The 19,619-nt window shown below is 44.7% G+C and overlaps 1 protein-coding gene across 1 annotated transcript in view; it reads left to right on the plus strand.

Annotated features, from left to right (window-relative positions):
- The window catches only part of ehbp1 (EH domain binding protein 1), a 143,946-nt gene that overhangs the window by 35,443 nt on the left and 88,884 nt on the right, over positions 1 to 19,619 (plus strand). The window contains 5 exon segments of the mRNA XM_060073935.1: positions 10,511 to 10,692; positions 12,157 to 12,296; positions 15,256 to 15,369; positions 16,692 to 16,850; positions 17,476 to 17,758. Of these exon segments, the coding sequence (XP_059929918.1) occupies positions 10,511 to 10,692; positions 12,157 to 12,296; positions 15,256 to 15,369; positions 16,692 to 16,850; positions 17,476 to 17,758 (878 nt within the window).

Raw genomic sequence — 19,619 nt, forward strand, 5'->3', positions numbered from 1 at the left:
CCAGAAAATACAGTCATGCTGCTCAGGGGTTGACCGGGTACAGGACCTTTTTATATAGCTTTCGGATTTTTGTTTAACTGAAAGCTTGAATTCACACATGCAATGTGCACACATACTCCCCTTGATAATAACCATGTTGAGACTGACATCTGCTTACAAGTATGTTGTTGTTGGATTTCAAAGTAATTGAACAAATGGAATTATAATAAACTTATTATAATGGAGGTTTATGATTTATGAAGATAATTCCTGTCAGTTTAAAGTCAAAGGAAAGGTGTACAGGGCTCCACTTTTAGCAACTTAACTCCGGCATAAAATGATCACTTATGTATAACCTTTCCCGTGTATGGGACACTGCAGCTGAATGCCCACTAGAGGGCAGCCTAGACTCTGTGTGTGTGTGTGTGTGTGTGTGTGTGTGTGTGTGTGTGTGTGTGTGTGTGTGTGTGTGTGTGTGTGTGTGTGTGTGTGTGTGTGTGTGTGTGTGTGTGTGTGTGTGTGTGTGTGTGTGTGTGTGTGTGTGTGTGTGTGTTCTGTGACACACTCAGCCCTGCTCCCAGGTATGTGAGCTAATATAGGAAGAGGCTGGGGATGAATGAAAGCCTGAATGAGGTGGTGCCCCCACCTAAGGAGGAGGTGGAGGAGAGGTGAGTCCTCCTGACCTCTCATCAGACGGAACAGGAGAAACCTAAAGGAGACGCCATTGTGCCTGCGCCATGCGGGACCAGGATGATGAAATTCCAGATCTGCGGCGGCACTCGCTGTGTCCCTGGCTCCTTAATCTGGAGGCCCGGCCCGCCACTAATCCCTTGCCGCTGAATTACCGGGCCCCGGACAGATTGTATTTTGTCATTGAAAACGACGGTGTCAAACACTGCCTCTGTCTCCGCTATTTGTTCCTGTGGCAGGGCGAATCGCATAATCACAAAGACTAAAGAGAGACGCGGAGAAAGGGAGAGATAGAGCAAGGGGAGAAGTGGCCACGCTGTAGTATCTCTAAATTGCATGCTAGCCCTGCCTTTCACCCCCATTCAAATGGGTGCTGATTATCAAAACGGTGTGCAAATTGAGGGGTCAAAGATGGGACGGTTATATTTGACTGGCTTGTGCTGACTGTGTGTGTGTGTGTGTGTGTGTGTGTAGTGTGTGTTTAATGGCTGGGGGGGCCGGCTGTAATAAAGATGTATTTTATATATTTATTACACGTTTTGAGGTAAGGAAGTACACGTGGCCGTATGGCTGTTAATTGGTTCTATTGGCGCTGAATGCACTGCAATACATACTGTTGAAAGGTTTCTTTATTATGTTTGGGGTTCCTTTAAATTGTGGACCCCTTCCAACACCATTAAGGCCATCTACCACACACGCACGCCTATAACCACACAGAAAATCTCTTATTTTATAACTAGTTTCCCTGCTGGAACACATTACGTAGGCCAGTGACCTGTGAGCTCTAAATAGCCACCTCAGAGAAAAATACATTTATTACAGCCCTGGCTATTCATGCAAGGGTGACAAAAGCTGGTATGAAGTATGAAATCCTGAAAGTTCAGCCTGCACAGGGGCTGGCAAATCAGGATTATTTGAGCTTGTGTGCACGGGTGTGTACACCTTGGCCTCTGCTAATGTAAACCATAGTTTGAGGGAGCTCATTTACTTAATGTTAAAGTACACTTTGTGTGCATTTGTGTCTGTTAAACAGACTAATCTGAAACACTTGTCGATCAGAATAATTTGGGTTTTGATGTGAGTAGATGTTTTTCTACATTATACTTTAAATTGTATATTATTGTAAATTGAAATATCTAATTAAATACTATTCTATAGTCTACAGATGAAGTTGGATTGTGTATGTGTGTGTGTCTGTGTTGCGGGCTAACGCATGCATTCCAAATTAATTTAATCTAATGAATTGCCCTGAGAGGCAACAGATGCTGGTGATTTCCCCCCCTCATCCCCCACCCCCCCCCACACACACACACACCCACACACACACACACACTATACAGTATATATCTGAGAAGGTGCACAGGCAGTGAGTAACGGGAGAAGCCTGGCATGGTAGGATACCCCTGTTGTGCTGGCCTTATGGCCCACCCCCCAGGCCATCACCACTATTTAAAAAGCACTCCATCTGAAAATGGATGTCTTCAATTTAGGTAATGCACGTTTATTAGGGCTATAGCGTTTATATCAAATGTTTTATTGTGTCAAACGATGATCCAAGCAGGGTTTCCTCTCTTTCCTCTTCCTCTCCACTTGGTCCTTGGCGTGGAAATAGTTTTATTGAACACTCTTGCATGATTTTCCCCTGATATATTAGTATTGCGTTAGTGTTTGTGTGGGTGGGTGGGTGTTGTTGTGCTGGAGGCGCTCTGACCTTGTCTTTGATCTGTTCCGTACCAGACCCCTTGAGCCCATAGGGCTCCTTTTCCCACAAGACCCTGACAGATGTCGCTGCGCGTGCAGCAGCAGACACAGTATGGAGGATCCCAAACGGCACCAAAACACTGCGATTCTTTTCCTTCTGTCTTCACACAGTGCGACGCTTGACCCCAAAATAAACATCAAAACACAGAGTCACCTGGGCTTTATCCTAATCCCTTCTTGTGTGGCCTCATCACTGAACCTCAAGCTGAGAGGGTATGTGTGTTGGTGTGGAGGGGGGGGGGGGCGGGGGGCTGTGTGTGTTTGTACTTCCTTGTTAAACTGTACTTTTGTTTGGGTGGACGTTTGGTCCGGGCCTGTGTGAGGCTGTGTTTAGATGTACACAGAGATAGCCATATTTCAGCATGCATGACTTGTCTAGGATTAAGATTTAGGATGTGACTTGTTGTAGGTGTAATCACTGTGTGGTGCGTGGGAAGTTGGCTTTGTCTGGCTTGTTTGTCGAGACATGCTCAGGTCAACAGGGGATTGGTCAAGGTCTCTTCCACGCATTCATTTATTTATTGAAAGTTTTTTAAAAAAAAACACCCATTTAACCAGAGCAACTGAAGCCCCAGCTAATGCTGATATAAGCCACATTTAAATGGTATTAGGAGCATCTTTGATTTTGTGGTTGCAGATACCCCAATAAAACAATCCAGCTTTGAACTGTCTTGCTGCTGTAAGTCTTTTCTGCAAACAGGTTCAGAATGGTGTAGATTTTCACAAATGCAAAAACAAGGAATATTTAAAGTCCGCAAAATCCACACGGGCAGCATCCGCAGGTAGCTGCAGGGAAAATATAAACAGAAAGGCTAATGAGCACAGTAGATGCAAAAGTCAAAGGACAATAGTCTCCAGCAATGTGCTGGCACAATGTCCGTAAGAAAGTAATTAGGGGTACACGATTCATGCGATTGGCAGCAGTAGTTCCACATTCAAGCCCTCACAAACCCAACCAGCGCAGATTGCCATACTGTGTGTTTCTAGCACTGTTAGCGTTTCCATATCAACCGGCTTCTTTCCCCTGCCCCGACCTTCAACCCCGACTCCTGCTTGCCACACCCTATACCCTACCCGTCAGTGTCAAGGAAAGGTTGGCGAGGGAAAAGGTATGGGTGTGAGAAGATGGTCATTGGCCAACAAGGGATCAGTCGCTATCTCAATCGCTCAGGTACTTATTTTTCTTGGCGGCGTCTTAAGATGGCTGCCCGCGATGGAGACAATACCAGCCTACCAAATCCTCCTGTTTACACACAAGCCTGACTGTGTGTGTGTGTGTGTGTGTGTGAGAGAGAGAGGGAGACTGGTTTCTAGGTAAAGCCTACTTAGGTGCACCCTAACTGTTGTGACATCATCCTGACACACACACACCACATGAGCGCTGAGGGATGTTCTCCAGATCAACGGTGACACACTGCTATGCACAGAGGTGATTGTTCTGCTCAGTGACGCTGAATAGAGTCCTGGCGTCCTGCTCCAATACCAATACTAAGCCACTCTGTCTCTCTCTATCTTTCTCTGTCTGTCTGTGGGGTGTTTTTATTATATTGGTATTTTTGTCTCCTCATCTTGTTAAAGTTAAATGCAGAGTGAATAAAGAATGTATGAAAAAAATACACATGGGCTTCCCCTATCTATTCCTCTCTGAGTTTCAATCCAAAATAACACCTTAAAAAGCTTTAGTGCTACGAATGCTCATATTTCCATAGATGTACAGGTCGTAACAGAAAGGTGATGAGCACACATGGCCCTGGGTGCTGGCATCACCCCTAGATAGGTCTTTGGACAGACGGGGGGAGAGAGGTGTTCTGTGTCCGTGTTACTGCGGAGAAGGACACGACTCCGTCAGCTTGGCCCCTTTAGCTCTTTTGTCTGCTGTCGTATTTTATTTATCGTAGAACTTGGTGTTGAACAGCAGGAATACATCATCTCTGTGAGCTTTGATCTGGAACTCTTGATACTGAGGAAAATATCATTCTGCCACCGCGTCTAATGATAAGGGCATTGCAGTACACAATGAATGCATCGATGCAACATATACTATGCTGTACTGTCGTAATATATATGAGTTTAAACAGTAGAGATACTAAGTGAAGAACCGACACTTGATGTGATTGACAGCTTGTGTGAGTTTTTTCGTCTTTTTGGGAAGAAAATCATAAAAAAAAAGTCCTTTTGTTGTTGTTGACAAAGCATTTCAAAGAACACACACACATTTGCCTTATCCAATCCCTAAGCCAATTCCCTTTTGGTGGAAGGTCTTCATTGTTTCTCTTATTCTAATCTCTCTCTCACTGTCTCCCCCCTCTCTCTTGCTCTCTCTCTGTGTCTTTTTCTCAAATCCATATGAGATTCCCTTTTAGTTGGCCACAATCAGAGTTACTGAGGCAAAGCATCAGCCTGCTAATGCTCTTTGTCTCCACAAATGTGTCACTGAGTGTGGGGCGAGAGCACACCTTTGTCATGGAGCGGCCCTAGAGAGAGAGGGGGAGAGACACTCACTAGGGCTGATTGTTTCTTGTCGTGGGCCATCTTTAAACCCCTCCTCCCTCTCTCTTGGTCTCTCGTCCCCCTCCTCACCTCTCCTCCTCTTAAACAAATCAGCTTTGCTCTGGATTAAAGCCCTATCATGGCCCGTCAGATATCTGTTCAACAATAACCCTCAGACAACAGAGACTTTGGAGTGTCTTGAACCCGGGAGCAGAAGCAGACCTCTGTTGAACCCGGGAGCAGAGGTAGACCTCTGCTGAACCCGGGAGCAGAGGCAGACCTCTGTTGAACCCGGGAGCAGAGGTAGACCTCTGCTGAACCCGGGAGCAGAGATAGACCTCTGCTGAACCCGGGAGCAGAGGTCTACCTCTGCTCCCGGGTTCAACAGAGGTAGACCTGCTGAACCCGGGAGCAGAGGTCTACCTCTGTTGAACCCCGGGAGCAGAGGTAGACCTCTGTTGAACCCGGGAGCAGAGGTAGACCTCTCTGGCTGGCTTTTTGGTCTCCCTGGAGAGAAAAAAAATAAATACAGATTGTTGCATGGTCTTAGATAATAGATATGATCTACGGTCTAGCTGCTAAACTTGGGCATTTGTCTACGAGTTACGCTATCAAAGTCTGATTTAGATTTGTTGTATGCATGTGAATAACCAATTATGGCACACATTGGATTATGTCTTGCATTCATTTCACCCATTAAGCATGCTGTTGCTGTTCACCATAAACACAGGTTTTGTCTGCAGTTGCTACCCATAGGACTATCCAGTGCATGAAGTGGGCTGTACACTGGACACACTGTTCGCGGACCGTGTGTTTTTAAAAATCCAAAACAAAAGGGGGGTTTAAAAATCAAAACAATTATTTTCAATGAGAGCACTTACACAAGCTTTGTCCGATGGCACAGAGCTGTAAGTCCCAAGTGTACAACATCAATAACGTTCCAAGGTCTGGAGAATGTTTCAATAATGGGACACCTCAGACTTTAAACAGTTACAAATCAATTGCTAAAAATTAAACAACAGTATTCAAAATATAACTGTCGACAAAGGTTTTCCTTGATACGCCAAGACATAATATACTCGACACATTCAACTTTTTAGTAACATCTATTTAAGTTGATTTAATTCCAACAACATAATATATGAAGGTAACTAATATCTAATCATTGTTGGTGGTAATCAATGGTATAATGGTGGTATAATATATTTTTCATTTTACCTGTTACGATGTACAATAGTGTATTTCTGTGAGATGAAGTATGCGTGTGTTTCAAAAGCTACGACACTGCATTAAAAAAACGAAATTGTCGTTTTTTTTATCTGGACAATTACAATGCATCTCAGCACAATGTAATAGAAGGGGCTCTTGGGATGGCTGTACAGACAATAGTGCAGGATTACTCAATGCTTTAAATATGTGTCGTTGCGCATGTGGGTGTGAGAGACGCTTGTGTGCAGACTTATGTCAGATTGAAAGCCTAAGTGTGTGAATCATCAACAGTGCTATATATTCATAGTTATTAATAAAAAAAAAGTTAAAAAAAATCTGCTTTATCAGTCATGTGTGGAGGCCGAACCTATGGTGCTATAGCTCCATTGTGTGAGGATTCAGAGAGAGATGTGAACACGATGGATGTCTCAATTTCCAATAACCGTGACCTTGAGGGAAGCGTAAAAGCACAGTGAAGTCTGCCCGCACAATCTGCTGACGGCAGACCTTTAACATACAGCGAGCTGATGCTGTCCACATTCTGGCCAGCCGTGTGCGTTTGCGTGTGTGTGTGTGTGTGTGTGTGTGTGTGTGCGCGTGTGTGTGTGTGTGTGTGTGTGTGCTTGTGTGTGTGTGTGTGTGTGTGTGTGTGTGTGTGTGGTGCATGGGTGGCATTTAGCTGGGGGTTAACTCCTGGTTGTAAATTGAGTTTGTTATATTTCTCTCAGACTGCAGTATATAAATGGTAGCAGCCCCATGTCTAAAGACTAGTACGGTTTTTGTCCCCACCCAGCTTTCTCCTAACCTGATTAAGAGTTGCTCTGTGCAGAGTCAGGTCAATCAAACCTATTAGCAATATGCTTTAATATTGAAACGGTTTGTAATACTTATGTTGATGGACTATGAGAGAATATTCGCTTGGACAGCACATTATCTAGAATTATTTAAAATGTATATTGCGCATACAATTATCTCATTTTATTTTCATTATTTCACTCACTCATTAACAAGTAACACCTCAAATACAAATATGATTGTTATGTTGTGGTTTTTGCAATTTACCTTCCGACATTTAAAATGTATTCCGTTGAACAGCACTCTGATCAATAGGAACATATTGATTACATTTGTTCCAATTAGAAACAAATTGACTGGTGACCTGTGTGTGTTAAATCACCATTAGTGGATTGGCATACGTGTGTGTGTGTGTGTGTGTGTGTGTGTGTGTGTGTGTGTGTGTGTGTGTGTGTGTGTGTGTGTGTGTGTGTGTGTACTGTGTGTGTGTGTGTGTGTGTGTGTGTGTGTGTGTGTGTGTGTGTGTGTGTGTGTGTGTGTGTGTGTGTGTGTGTGTGGGAGTGTTTTTGTGTGTGTCTGTGGGGGGAGGGATGTGGGGGCTGCAGTCTATACAAAGAAGAGTCAGGTTTCTTGTTTCATTCAGCCTAATTAATCCATCCTATACATGATCAAATGGATGGCCCCGCCTCTCTTGGCCTGTCCCATTGGCATTTTAGGGCAGGGGGATCTCCCCCCTGGTGCTGACCCCTAACCCCCCCACTGGGAGAGCAGCTGGGAATCAATTCTGGGCCAGCTGGCATCAGTAGTGAGGGGTAGGACAGGTACCCTATCAGAAACCCACATTCACACACACACACACACACACACACACACACACACACACACACACACACACACACACACACACACACACACACACAAAAACACAGACTTACTCACGCAACCAACAGTCACAGTCATCATCTACACACACACATAGACACCTACATGTGGACATTTGGCTTTGTCTGGTATATTGCTTTGACTTTCCCACCGTCAGCTCATACCCCTGGTGGAACCCGTGACCAGGTATCGGTTTGACTTATCTTTAACTATCTCATTGTAACTCTTTTGTCCCTATGTTAGCGATAGTTCTGTTTTATTGCATGCAGTGCAAACTGCATGTGTAAAAAATTACAAAGCTCCCTGCAGTTCTCTTGAACGGGCAGATCATGGCCTGATGGAGACTCACAGGCTTTCCGTTAGAGGGTCAGTCAAACTCTTGTCAACAGGACAATGGGCTTTTATGTCACTTATTGTGGCATAAAAGTAATTGTAATAAACAGATTAGGTTTGTGGCACGGTGAACGTGGCATCATTATTTATAGAACTGTGCAACTGGAGGAGGACTGCTCCATACAAAATTTCGTTGTCTTGTACAATGACAATAAAGATTATTCTATTCTTATTCTACAATCCTGTATGTCTAATCTGGGTGTAAAACCTTAATCAGTTTTAACTAAACTGCATGGATCTGTGTTGAAGGCTACAGCTAGCTTTATTGATTGAAGCAGCCACAGCCTTTACGCCAAGGGTTGAAATGACGGTAATTATCTGCTGTCGCAAACACAAGCGGCAGCCAGGTGGCAGTATAATGCCACCTCCCCTCATTTTAACTCGCTTGTAAGGTGAGGTGTTAATAACTTCTGGATTGTCCTTGACTTGCTTTTACTCCTCACCACAACCTCCACCCCTTCAATGCTGCAATACCCCCCCCCTCTCATGATTGACATCATGCGTCCAGGGAGATGGAGTGTGTTCTCATTGTTTTGGGCCCCTTCTCAAATCACCTGAAAAGCTTATTTAATTCTCCTTCAGGGTTATTTGCATATCCATAAGTGTATCCTGGTTTGACAGCCTCCCCTCCGCCTTCTGCTGAACTCCCAGGCATCCCCCCCCCGTGTCCCCTTCTTAAGTGTGAGATGCATTTAGTAAAATTCATAAAGCGGCTACATGCACTATTAGTTTTGAATAATAGCTGGGGTGTAATCTGTAGTGTGATAAGACACGTGTGTGTGTGTGTGTGTGTGTGTGTGTGTGTGTGTGTGTGTGTGCGTGTGCGTGTTCGTGTGTGTGTGTATTTCATCGAACTATTGTTACTAAAATGTCAATGTAAAATGTCAAGTGGCCGCATCGGGTTGTCGTTCAGTGAGTTGTCATGACGACGACTACTCACATCTTACCCAACGTGTTTCCGCACTCTGAAATGGCGAGGTTGGAGAAGGGAGGGAGAGTGCTGGCCTGGTCCTGATCCCAGCCTACTAGCTAGTTGCATGAAGCTTGCTCACCCTTGCCCTGCTCTTGTGGATGTCAGCTTCCCTTTTTCCAATTTCTGCATTTGTTTTTTTGTAACACTTTTGTAAAACTTTGAGGAAAGTTTGCAAACTATTCTGGGAAGCATAAATGTTATTTCATATATATATGGAGAATTATTTCTATGAGGTTAATCCCTGATCCTTGCATACACTTTTCCCATAACTGTTGTTGTTATTATAACAGAGCAGGATAGTGTAGCGGTGAGGAGGTTTGAATCCTGGATGAGAGGTACAGGGTTTCGGCCTCCGTTGGCCTTTAACTACCTGTAGGCCTCCTTTGACGAGATGCATAAAGAGTGCTCAATATACAAAGAAGGTCTGCCCAAACGGAAGCCTCAATGTGTTGAATCTGGAAAACTCCTTTTATTTATCAAATGATTTATCCCGATTTATCACATATGTAGTGGTGAGCTCTTCCACATTAGGGTTAGGGTTAGGGTTAGGGTGAGTTTAGAAGCTCTGATATTTGTGACACAAGCACACGCTTGCTCGCAAGCACACACACAAATCAACATGCTTTTAATTGCTCTCTTATGTCGAGGTCTATTAGCCTGGCTATACCCATGCTGCCTTGCGCACGATTTCAATTCGCGCTGCTAGGCAGCCTGGATTCCAAGGATCCGATTTTCGCCTGAGATAGGGAACCAATCACAGAACGGGGAGGAATGTCAAGACGATGACGACGTCTATGCGACACATCCATCGTCTTCTTCCTCATCGAATTTCTGTCGCTCTACATACGTCATCTGGTATAATTGATGCAATTGGCTATGAGCTACGTACAGACTCATATCATAGACACTCGTAGCGCCCAATAAACGGCTCCGGGCAATTGTAAACCACGGCTAAAATACGAGAAAATGAATGTGTGGTTCCCAGACCTCTTCTCAATGTAGACTGAGATGAGGACTGGCGTTAGCCAGGCTAGGGGTCTATGGCATGTTCCTCAAATTCAATCATCAGAATTTGAGGAACAGCAACTTGCCCAGAGCGTTGCGGTGTGGCCTGGACGGAGCAGAGGATGCAGGGCAAAGCACACTTTAATGGTGGCTGTTAGGAGGAAACCCCAGGAGGGTACAAATGTAGGGAGGCACACGCTGCAGTGTCCCTACAATGCTGGCGGTCTGAAAGGACGAAGGAGATGCTTGGGAGAGTCTGAGTTGCGTTGTTGCTGGTGCTATGCTGTATCTATCTATTAGCCTTCATTTCTCTGCCTTGGTTTCCCCTGTCAGGAGTCTCCCTCAGGGCGCAGGAAGGCCCTGGCCACCAGCAGCATCAATATGAAGCAGTACGCCAGCCCCATGCCCACGCAGACTGACGTCAAGCTCAAGTTCAAGCCCCTCTCCAAGAAGGTGGTGTCGGCCACGCTGCAGTTCTCCCTCTCCTGCATCTTCCTGCGCGAGGGCAAAGCCACGTGGGTCCACGCACACGAAGGGAGCCTGTTTGAGCACATACACACATTCACACATTCACACATGAAAACATGCATACATGAACACATGAACACATCCATTACAATTCACACACAAAAAAATTGCACTTGGTGATGAGGGGTATATTGTAATGGTCCGGTATAGCTTTTTTAACATTTTGTGATATTACCCTTTTTTTACGATTAAAATTGTTCTCAATGACAATACATTATATCTGTCATCATATTATTCTACATTATATAAGATGCACACAAAGTAGTGTAAAGTTAACAATATATGTCAAACTTTGCATATTAAGTTTATTTAAATCTTTACATATAAAGTTTTGCAGCTTTGCTTTTTCATGATTGTGGTAATCAGTAAACGACAGCCCAACCATAGATCACTAACAGTCACGGTATCATAGATGACACGCATACTTCTACTTGTTCAACTTAACTTTACAAACACACATTGACACACGCTGGTTTGTCACATGTTTGTATAGGCCTGTTTACTGATGAGGGTCAGCTTTAATTGACAGAAGCCTGCACACTGCATGCACTCCTATGCACTGTGTTTGTAGTTGGTTATTCATTCAAACATATTTTCTGTTGATAAGGGCAGCTATTTACTGTCTCTCTCTCACACACACACACACACACACACACACACACACACACACACACACACACACACACACACACACACACACACACACACACACACAGTGAATGGTGTAGCCTTTGTTGTGCTTGGGACCAGGGGTTGATGATGCATGACCCTTGTTAACCCTTCGGGGAATGATGCCAGCCGAACACAAACAACCTCCATCAGAGCGGGTCAAATGAGATGGTTGAGGCGGGAAGCACCAGGCACAAAGAACAGAGTAGAGAGAGGGCCATGCAGGGAACCATGGTTACCATGGTGAAGCCCATCTTCCATTTACCCTGGAGGATAGACCAGAGAGAGCTTTGGTAAGCCATTTGAATAGAATGGAGAGAGTTTTGGTAAATTTTGTGGAAATGTTATAGAGAGTTTGGGTTGGCGTGGTGTATAGGTTTGTTTTGGTCACCATTGGGGATATGCTAGTTTTATTAAGCATGGTGGATAAGCTGGTCTTGGTTGGCGTGATGGATAGGCTAGTTTTGGTTAGTGTGGTGGATAGGCTAGTTTTGGTTATTGTGGTGGATAGGCTAGTTTTGGTTAGTGTGGTCGATAGGCTAGTTTTGGTTAGTGTGATGGATAGGCTAGTTTTGGTTAGTGTGGTGGATACGCTAGTTTTGGTTAGTGTGGTGGATAGGCTAGTTTTGGTTAGTGTGATGGATACGCTAGTTTTGGTTAGTGTGGTGGATAGGCTAGTTTTGGTTAACGTGCATAGGTTCAAGCGCAGAAACCTCATTGAGAAATGGAAGAAATGGTTGTATCTTTGTGTCTTTATTTGTTTGTGCGTGTGTGTTGCCCAGGGATGAGGACATGCAGAGCCTAGCCAGCCTGATGAGCATGAAGCAGGCGGACATCGGCAACCTGGACGACTTTGAGGAAGACAACGATGAGGAAGAGGAGAACAGGGTGAATCAGGAGGAGAAGGCTGCCAAGATCACAGGTAATAACCTGCAATAACTCCCAACCGTAACAATGAAGGACATGGAAATTTGACTAGCCATTTGCTAATTTCCATTCAAATAAAAACCCTAATTTGATAATAACCCTAACGCCTCGTGCCCACTGCACCGTAAGTCAAAGGACTCAGAAGGCGTGGCTGACGGATGGGGGAGGTTTCCAGGGTCGTCAGAGCCTGAGTAGTGTCACAGTGCTTAAATTTGGATACGTGATCTGATTGGATGACGGATCCGTCGCTGCTGAAAAAGTTGAACATTTTTCAATCTTTTTGACGGAGCCTTCAGCGCACGGATCCACAATGCATTGCGCGTCCGTCCCCATTCAAAGTCAATGGGGATCAGTCAACGGACGGAGGCAGTGGGCACGAGGCGTAGCCCTTAACAATAATAGCCATTGCCTTCACGGCCTTCAGTAAAGGTATTCGATTTTAATTGATAATATAAATATTAATTGAATCTTTTATGTATTTTTTGTTATAACTAATATCCAATGAGATTCCAACCAGAACAAAACAACAATATTTAAGGGAATTATCCAATCAAAATGTGATTTGTAGTTTGTGAAAGTGTCCGGACTCTGTGTGTGGACTAGCTTTCCTTGTATTACTGTGATCAGGCCTAGACAGTAGCTATAGCGTTATGTTATCAGGTTTGTTGCCTTTCCTGTGGCTCAGTGAAATCCCAAAACGGAATATGGCCTCTGCCAGCCAGGTGAAGTGGAGGATTTACCTGGGACACCTTTCTCTAACCGATTAGTACAAGACAATTGAATTATCATCAGACCAACAGAAGATTTTGCAATTAAATTAAATAGTCGCATGTGGTTGGTAAGCACAGTTGCGGGTTTAACTTTGTGGCTGGTTGTGCGCAGCTGTTCATATTTATATCCAGTGATATGGTGTGATTTTGAGTTCATTTTGCAGGAGTTCCCAAAGAGAAAGGCCATCTTCCTTTCTGGATTGCCATCTGCTGTTTATAACACAGTTGGACCATTCTCTTACTACTACTAATCCTAATTGCTTCCTGTTTAGGAAGAGAGAACACTGACCGTGTCGTCTATGTAGTGCCACACCAAAGTACCTGCACATGCCTGCTCAATATTCACTTTCCAATGTTCATTCACCTGATTAAAGAGATACATTCATTCTTAAACGGTATGTAAGCTTCCATCTGAGCAGGAGCTGTTTTGCCACCTGTTCAGAGCAGGCGGAAAGGTTTTAGAAAAGGGGGGACATGGGGTTCCGTCGGAAAATGCGTGAGGCGGCGGGAGACAATGCCAAGCTTACGTCCCACAAGCCAGGGGACGCATCCAAAGGAAAACCACTCAACAGCGGCACACTTCTTGTGCTTTACAGAGAATCCTCCCTGTTAAACACCTTTACACTTTTCAGTCAAAAGGCCCACCTGAAAAAAGGGATTTTAGGGTTTGATCACAATTTAAAGTAGCATTAGGCAATCTTTCTGTAAAAAAGTCTAAATGATTTATTACTGATAAATTCAAGCAGCTATCTGTAAATCCAGAGTCAGTGTATGGTAACAGGTCACCCACTTGGCAATGTAGCCAGGAGGGAAGACAGAGCGATAGTTTTATAGACTGAAATAGGGCTGGGCGAAATATTGATATTTTTTATGGAAGTTATGGAACGAGACACTATCGTCAACATCAATATAGTTTAATTTGTGTTGAAAGTACAGCACATTTCTTCCAAATAACAGCAGTTTCGAACCGCACCTGCCGCCTGCTATTCCATAACTCTGCTTATCTCTCTCCCACTTTGCCTCCGACTCACACACACTCTTCTCTGGTCCGGACCCCCTTCCACTCACGTCACTTTTTTAAATTCCCTACGGCGCGAAACATGGAGTCCGCCGGAAAACGCGGCACAGAGGAGCTTGTAAGCGGAAGTGGAAGACAAATGGCTCCATAGTTTGGAAATGGTTTGGGTACAAGGTGTCTGATGAATTACAGAATCAGGTCATTTGTAGAGAGTGCTTCAAGTCTGTCCCAACTAAAGGGTGGAGTGTAACCAAACTCTTCCATCACTTGCAGCAGCACCACAAGGTGCAAAATGAAGAGTGCTCAAAATGCGTGCACCGACGCAAAATCTTAAGCTGTCTCGACATTAATATTTTTTTATCCGATTAAGGCAGTACAGCAATTGTCCCAAAATTATTGCGGACTCCCGGATTCAACCAACCTCAACCATCAAACTATATTCAATTTCGAGCGGTAGGAATTGTAACGGTAAATCCAAACGGTAGGTCGGTATAGTAATAACGGTAACTCCACGGTAAATAATAATAACGGTTTCTCACTCGTCGAGACACAAACATAAAACACAAATAATTTGCTAGTCCAATCATTCAATTCGGCCTGAATTGATTACGGATGGATGTTGTCTATCATTTTATATGAAAATATTCAATAATTGATAAAACGGTGTACTTTGAAACAAGTCTCAGCTCTTGCTCTTTTGCATGTGTGTGTGGTTAGCTGTGCTTGATCTAGTGCTAATGAACTAGCATTTTGACTCCCTCTTCCTAAAAAAAGCTAAATAACCAGAACCTATAAATGTATGTCTTGACCTCAACCGTTACATTTATGTAATGGTATGTCTGCAAACATACATGTGTGGCATTGCATACCTTGCACTGGAATTTGATTTGCTGTGCTCAACCTGTCATCCTTTCTTCCTTCCTACACACCTACCTACCTACCTACCTACCTACCTACCTACCTACCTACCTACCTACCTACCTACCTACCTACCTACCTGCCTACCTACCTACCTACCTGCCTGCCTACCTACCTACCTACCTACCTACCTACCTACCTACCTACCTACCTACCTACCTACCTACCTACCTACCTACCTACCTACCTACCTACCTACCTACCTACCTACCTTCCTTCCTTCCTTCCTTCCCTCCCATGGTTTACAGACATAGTTAACCAGTTGAATGCCCTCAGCTGCTTACACGGCGATGATGATGATGAAGGTGTCCGTAAGCAAGCATGCAGAGCACCAGCTAAGCCTGCTGCTTCATCCTCTCAAGGTCTTTCTCTCTCCACACCTTTCACCTCTTCTAACTCCACACTCCACTGTATTTATTCTCTCTCTTTCTCTCTGTTCCTTGTTTCTTTCATATTGATTTTTTAAAAAAATGTACTCAGTTTCATTTTCCACACTTCTCTGTACAATCTAATTCTCTCTCTCTCTCTCTCTCTCTCTCTCTCTCTCTCTCTCTCTCTCTCTCTCTCTCTCTCTCTCTCTCTCTCTCTCTCTCTCTCTCTCTCTCTCCTCACACATCCATGTTCAGCCCCTCCCCTCCTCTTATCGAAGGCCTCTTGTGTTGTGATGGTGTTGTGGTCATGCGATGGTTGGCTTCTTGGGTTAATCCTGGTACATGTGGTGATGTTCTGTATGCATTTTTTTTGTGGTTTTTATGTTATGTTGCTTCCCAAGTTTGCTTGTTGTGCGTTTTGTTCCCTCGCTCACTTTCCCATTCTTGCAGTTGATAGTGAACCAAACCAGGAAATAGTCACTCTCTTGGACTTTGTGTGACCTGAAAAATGCCACAACTCATTATCACGAAGTCTCTCACAACACTTAACATTGAAATAATAATCTCAGAGGCAAGCACACACACACATACACGCACGCACACACACTCTCACATGCACAAACACACATGCACACGCAAATGCACAAACAACCACACGCACAGACACACTCTCACACACACGCTCACGCACAAACACACGCACACACACAAGCACGAACACGCACACACAAACACACACGCAAACACACACACACACACACTAATACTCCACTCACTGTGTAGTCCACCATGGACACGCACTATTCTTTTAAATCACACCCACCCTGGCAACCAGAGACCGAGCCACAGCCATGGTGATGGATATGAACCAGCTACGATCGCCATAGTAACCTCATACAGCCAATGTCGCCTCCCACGGTAATCTTTGGGGCCACATACTGTTTTTTCTTGATTTCTTTACCCAGAATGCCTAGTAACAAAGGGGTGGAGAGGACACAATGGTGCTGTGTCCTTACAACCAATGGGCCACATTATTAGACATTAAGCGTCCATATCGTTGTGGTTCACATCCAAGTGCAGATCCTTTTTGTGTTTGTATTTTTTAAACCCTTTTTTTGATTGATTTCAGCGCTTCTTTTGTTTCTCCTGTGACTGCTCCATTCCACGATAACGCAAGTTGTCTGTCACATCATTGAATGTTTTTCCCCGCTTTACTGACCGCCAGCCCAGACGCTCTGACCCACATGCTCTTCTCACCACTCTTCTCCTCTGCTCGGTTCCTCGGCCGTTTTGGTTCGGACGTGCGATGGCAGAACTGATAAGCAAGCTCAACTTCCTGGACGACGAGGATCATGACACGCCCCCTGGCTCGGGCAGCAATCCTTTTGAGGATCCCGATGACTACCCCCAGGACCCCGGGGACTCCCTGGAGCCCCCCGACCTCAACCCGTTTGGTGAACCGGAGGACGAAGGTAGGACCTCAGCCCATGAACCCGTTGACCTGTGTTCAGCCAGGGTTTGCATCTGCTCTAATACAGTTTAGTGACTTGACTTGTTGTAGCAGTAAGTTCTAACATCAGCCGCCTATGCTGGGCCAAGCAATGTGTGCAAAACCTGTGTGTGTGTGTGTGTGTGTGTGTGTGTGTGTGTGTATGTGTATGTGTTTGTTTTCATGCTCGCAATACTTTTGGAGTCTTCCAGACAGCTCAGTCGCTCTGTGCAGCTCGTTGTGTCCTTATGGTCGGTTTGCCTTTTGATTGACCGACACTTGATCTACATTTGGAGATCGAGTTTGTTAGCTTCATTTCAACATAATACACACATTTGAGCATAAATGCAAGTGTGTGTCAGTAATGGCTCAGTTTGGTCAGTTAACTCAGTAGGGTAACACTAACCCTAACCCCGACATCGCAGTGGTGAGTGCACTATCCCTTCTGTTTCTGGGTACGGTTTAATTCAAACAACCTAACTCTGCCCCATGTTAAAGAAACCAGCGGGAGTCTTTTGTTGCCTTTGAGCTCATGATATACTGCTCTACCTTCCCTTGGTTGCTGAGGACCTTCTCTCCCCCCCCCCCCCCCCCCCCTTCCTGAACAGAAGCCCGGGAGCAGGCGCCCGCCGCCGCCCGCCTCCAGCCCGAGGTCCCCTTCTACGACCACGAGGCCCCCAACCCCTTCGACGTCCCGGAGGACACCGAGGAGCCCGACCCGCACAAGTCCTCGGGGAACCCCTTCGATGAGCCGGACCCCCCGGACGATGACACGGCCCACGCCGACCTAGACCCCCCCAGACCCCGGCAGAGGAAGGGGGTCCGCCCCGTGGACATGAGCAAGTACCTGTACGCCCACACGGCCCGCATGGAGGAGGAGGATCTGGACGAGTGAGTATGGAGATAAGACAGTCCCTTATTCAGCACACACAGGGCTACAGGACACGAGTTCAAAACACGAAGTCAGATCTGGAGCTAAGAGTTCAAGTTCAAAGAATACACAGACAATGTTTCTCCGACCGAGAGCCCTCGGTCACAGATAACTCTCAGGGTTCCCTGGCTCCAGTCATAGTCATCCCTGCTTATCTTTATAAAGTGAGATATTCAAAGATCTTGGCGTTTATTAATAAAAGAAAATGAGTTCAATGAGGTTTCACTGTTTTCAGTCATTCCAAATTCATAATTTGAATCTCAAACCACCACCTGGAGTTATTTGTTTGTTTGTTGGTTTGTTTAGAAGTTTATTGAGCAGGGACAATTACATTTTTTCATTGTTTCACATAAAATATAATATAGATGCCAATGCCATGCATACAGGTTTCTAGTCAAGACTAATTTGCAACCCCTGTCCCTGGTTTGGTCTTTATTAAAAGTTAGATTAAAAAGTTGAACAAGCAAAGTTAAACACAATCCACATGTTAGAATACGAAGCACATTCAATACAGGATACATAAGTACAAAAACAAGGACAACGATTAATGTGTGCATGTGTGTGTGTATGCGTGTGTGTTTGTTTTTGAGTAAGAGCTACACAACACTGTATACACGGTCAAGCATTTTAAATCTGGCTCCTACTTGACCATGGCGGAGGGTGGTTTTCCACCGAGAGTTTCCTAATACTCCTCACGATGCATCTTGGGGGAAAGCTGCATCGTGTTTCCATAGTGTCTTTGAGCAGTGCGTACTAATTGCACTCTGTTAGGGTACAGGCTGTCTGGGCCGGCCGGTGTTAACAGATGACTCCTCTAGAAGGGCTGCTTCACCCCTCAGGGCTCAGAGTGACGAGGCAGCTCTTTCAACACAAACAAGGAGTCTGTTGTTCCGCTGCATACTTTCACCTTGTCCTCCCCATCCGCTCTCTTCCTCCCTCTCTGGCCTTTCTTTTACCCTCGTCTCCGCACATGCACGCGCACACACACACACACACACGCACACGCAGCCACACACACACATGGAAAAAGCACACGCAAAAGCATACACACACACACACAAGCACAAACACGCATGCAAAAGCACAAAGACACACACGCGCTAAAGCACACACGCACACACAAGCACTAGCAGAAGCACACACAAGCAAAAACACACATACAAACACACACACACAGTTTAATACTTTCATTTGGATCGTTACAAGCGGGGAGGTACAAATGATCCAAACATTAATGGAAGCATTGCTGGACTAAGCAGGTTTGATCAAACAGAGAATGCCTTATGCTAAACAACTATTTTCATCATGGATAGACATTGCATCTTCTTCTCCAGGTTGCTAAACTGCCTATTGTGGCAGAGATGGACACACACACACACACACACACACACACACACACACACAAATACTTTCAAATACTTTCCGTTGATCGAGACATATTGCCCACAATTCCTCACTTTCGATTTATGTTGCCACTCTGCAGTCCATCCAGTTTTTTATTTATGGTTACTCCAGTGAGTTTGTATTATTTGAATGTTCCACGCCTCGCTCCAAATAAGTTGCTTTGGATAAAAGGTCTAATAAATGTAAGATGTCATGAGATGATGAACATGAACATGAGATGTCATTTGATGGCAGACATGATAAGTGAATCCTCGAATATATATACATCTCACCAATGGGGTTTTACCATCCCTTTCTTCTCCCTATTTTGTCTTTTTTTAGTTACTTTCATGCTTTTGAGTTTAATTTTGTTTAATGTTAGTTTAATGTTTTATTTTTCTTTACTGTGCTTGTGCTAATAACATTCCTTATATGTAT

The sequence above is a fragment of the Gadus macrocephalus genome, chromosome 15, assembly GCF_031168955.1.
Source record: "Gadus macrocephalus chromosome 15, ASM3116895v1".
Taxonomy (NCBI): domain Eukaryota; kingdom Metazoa; phylum Chordata; class Actinopteri; order Gadiformes; family Gadidae; genus Gadus; species Gadus macrocephalus.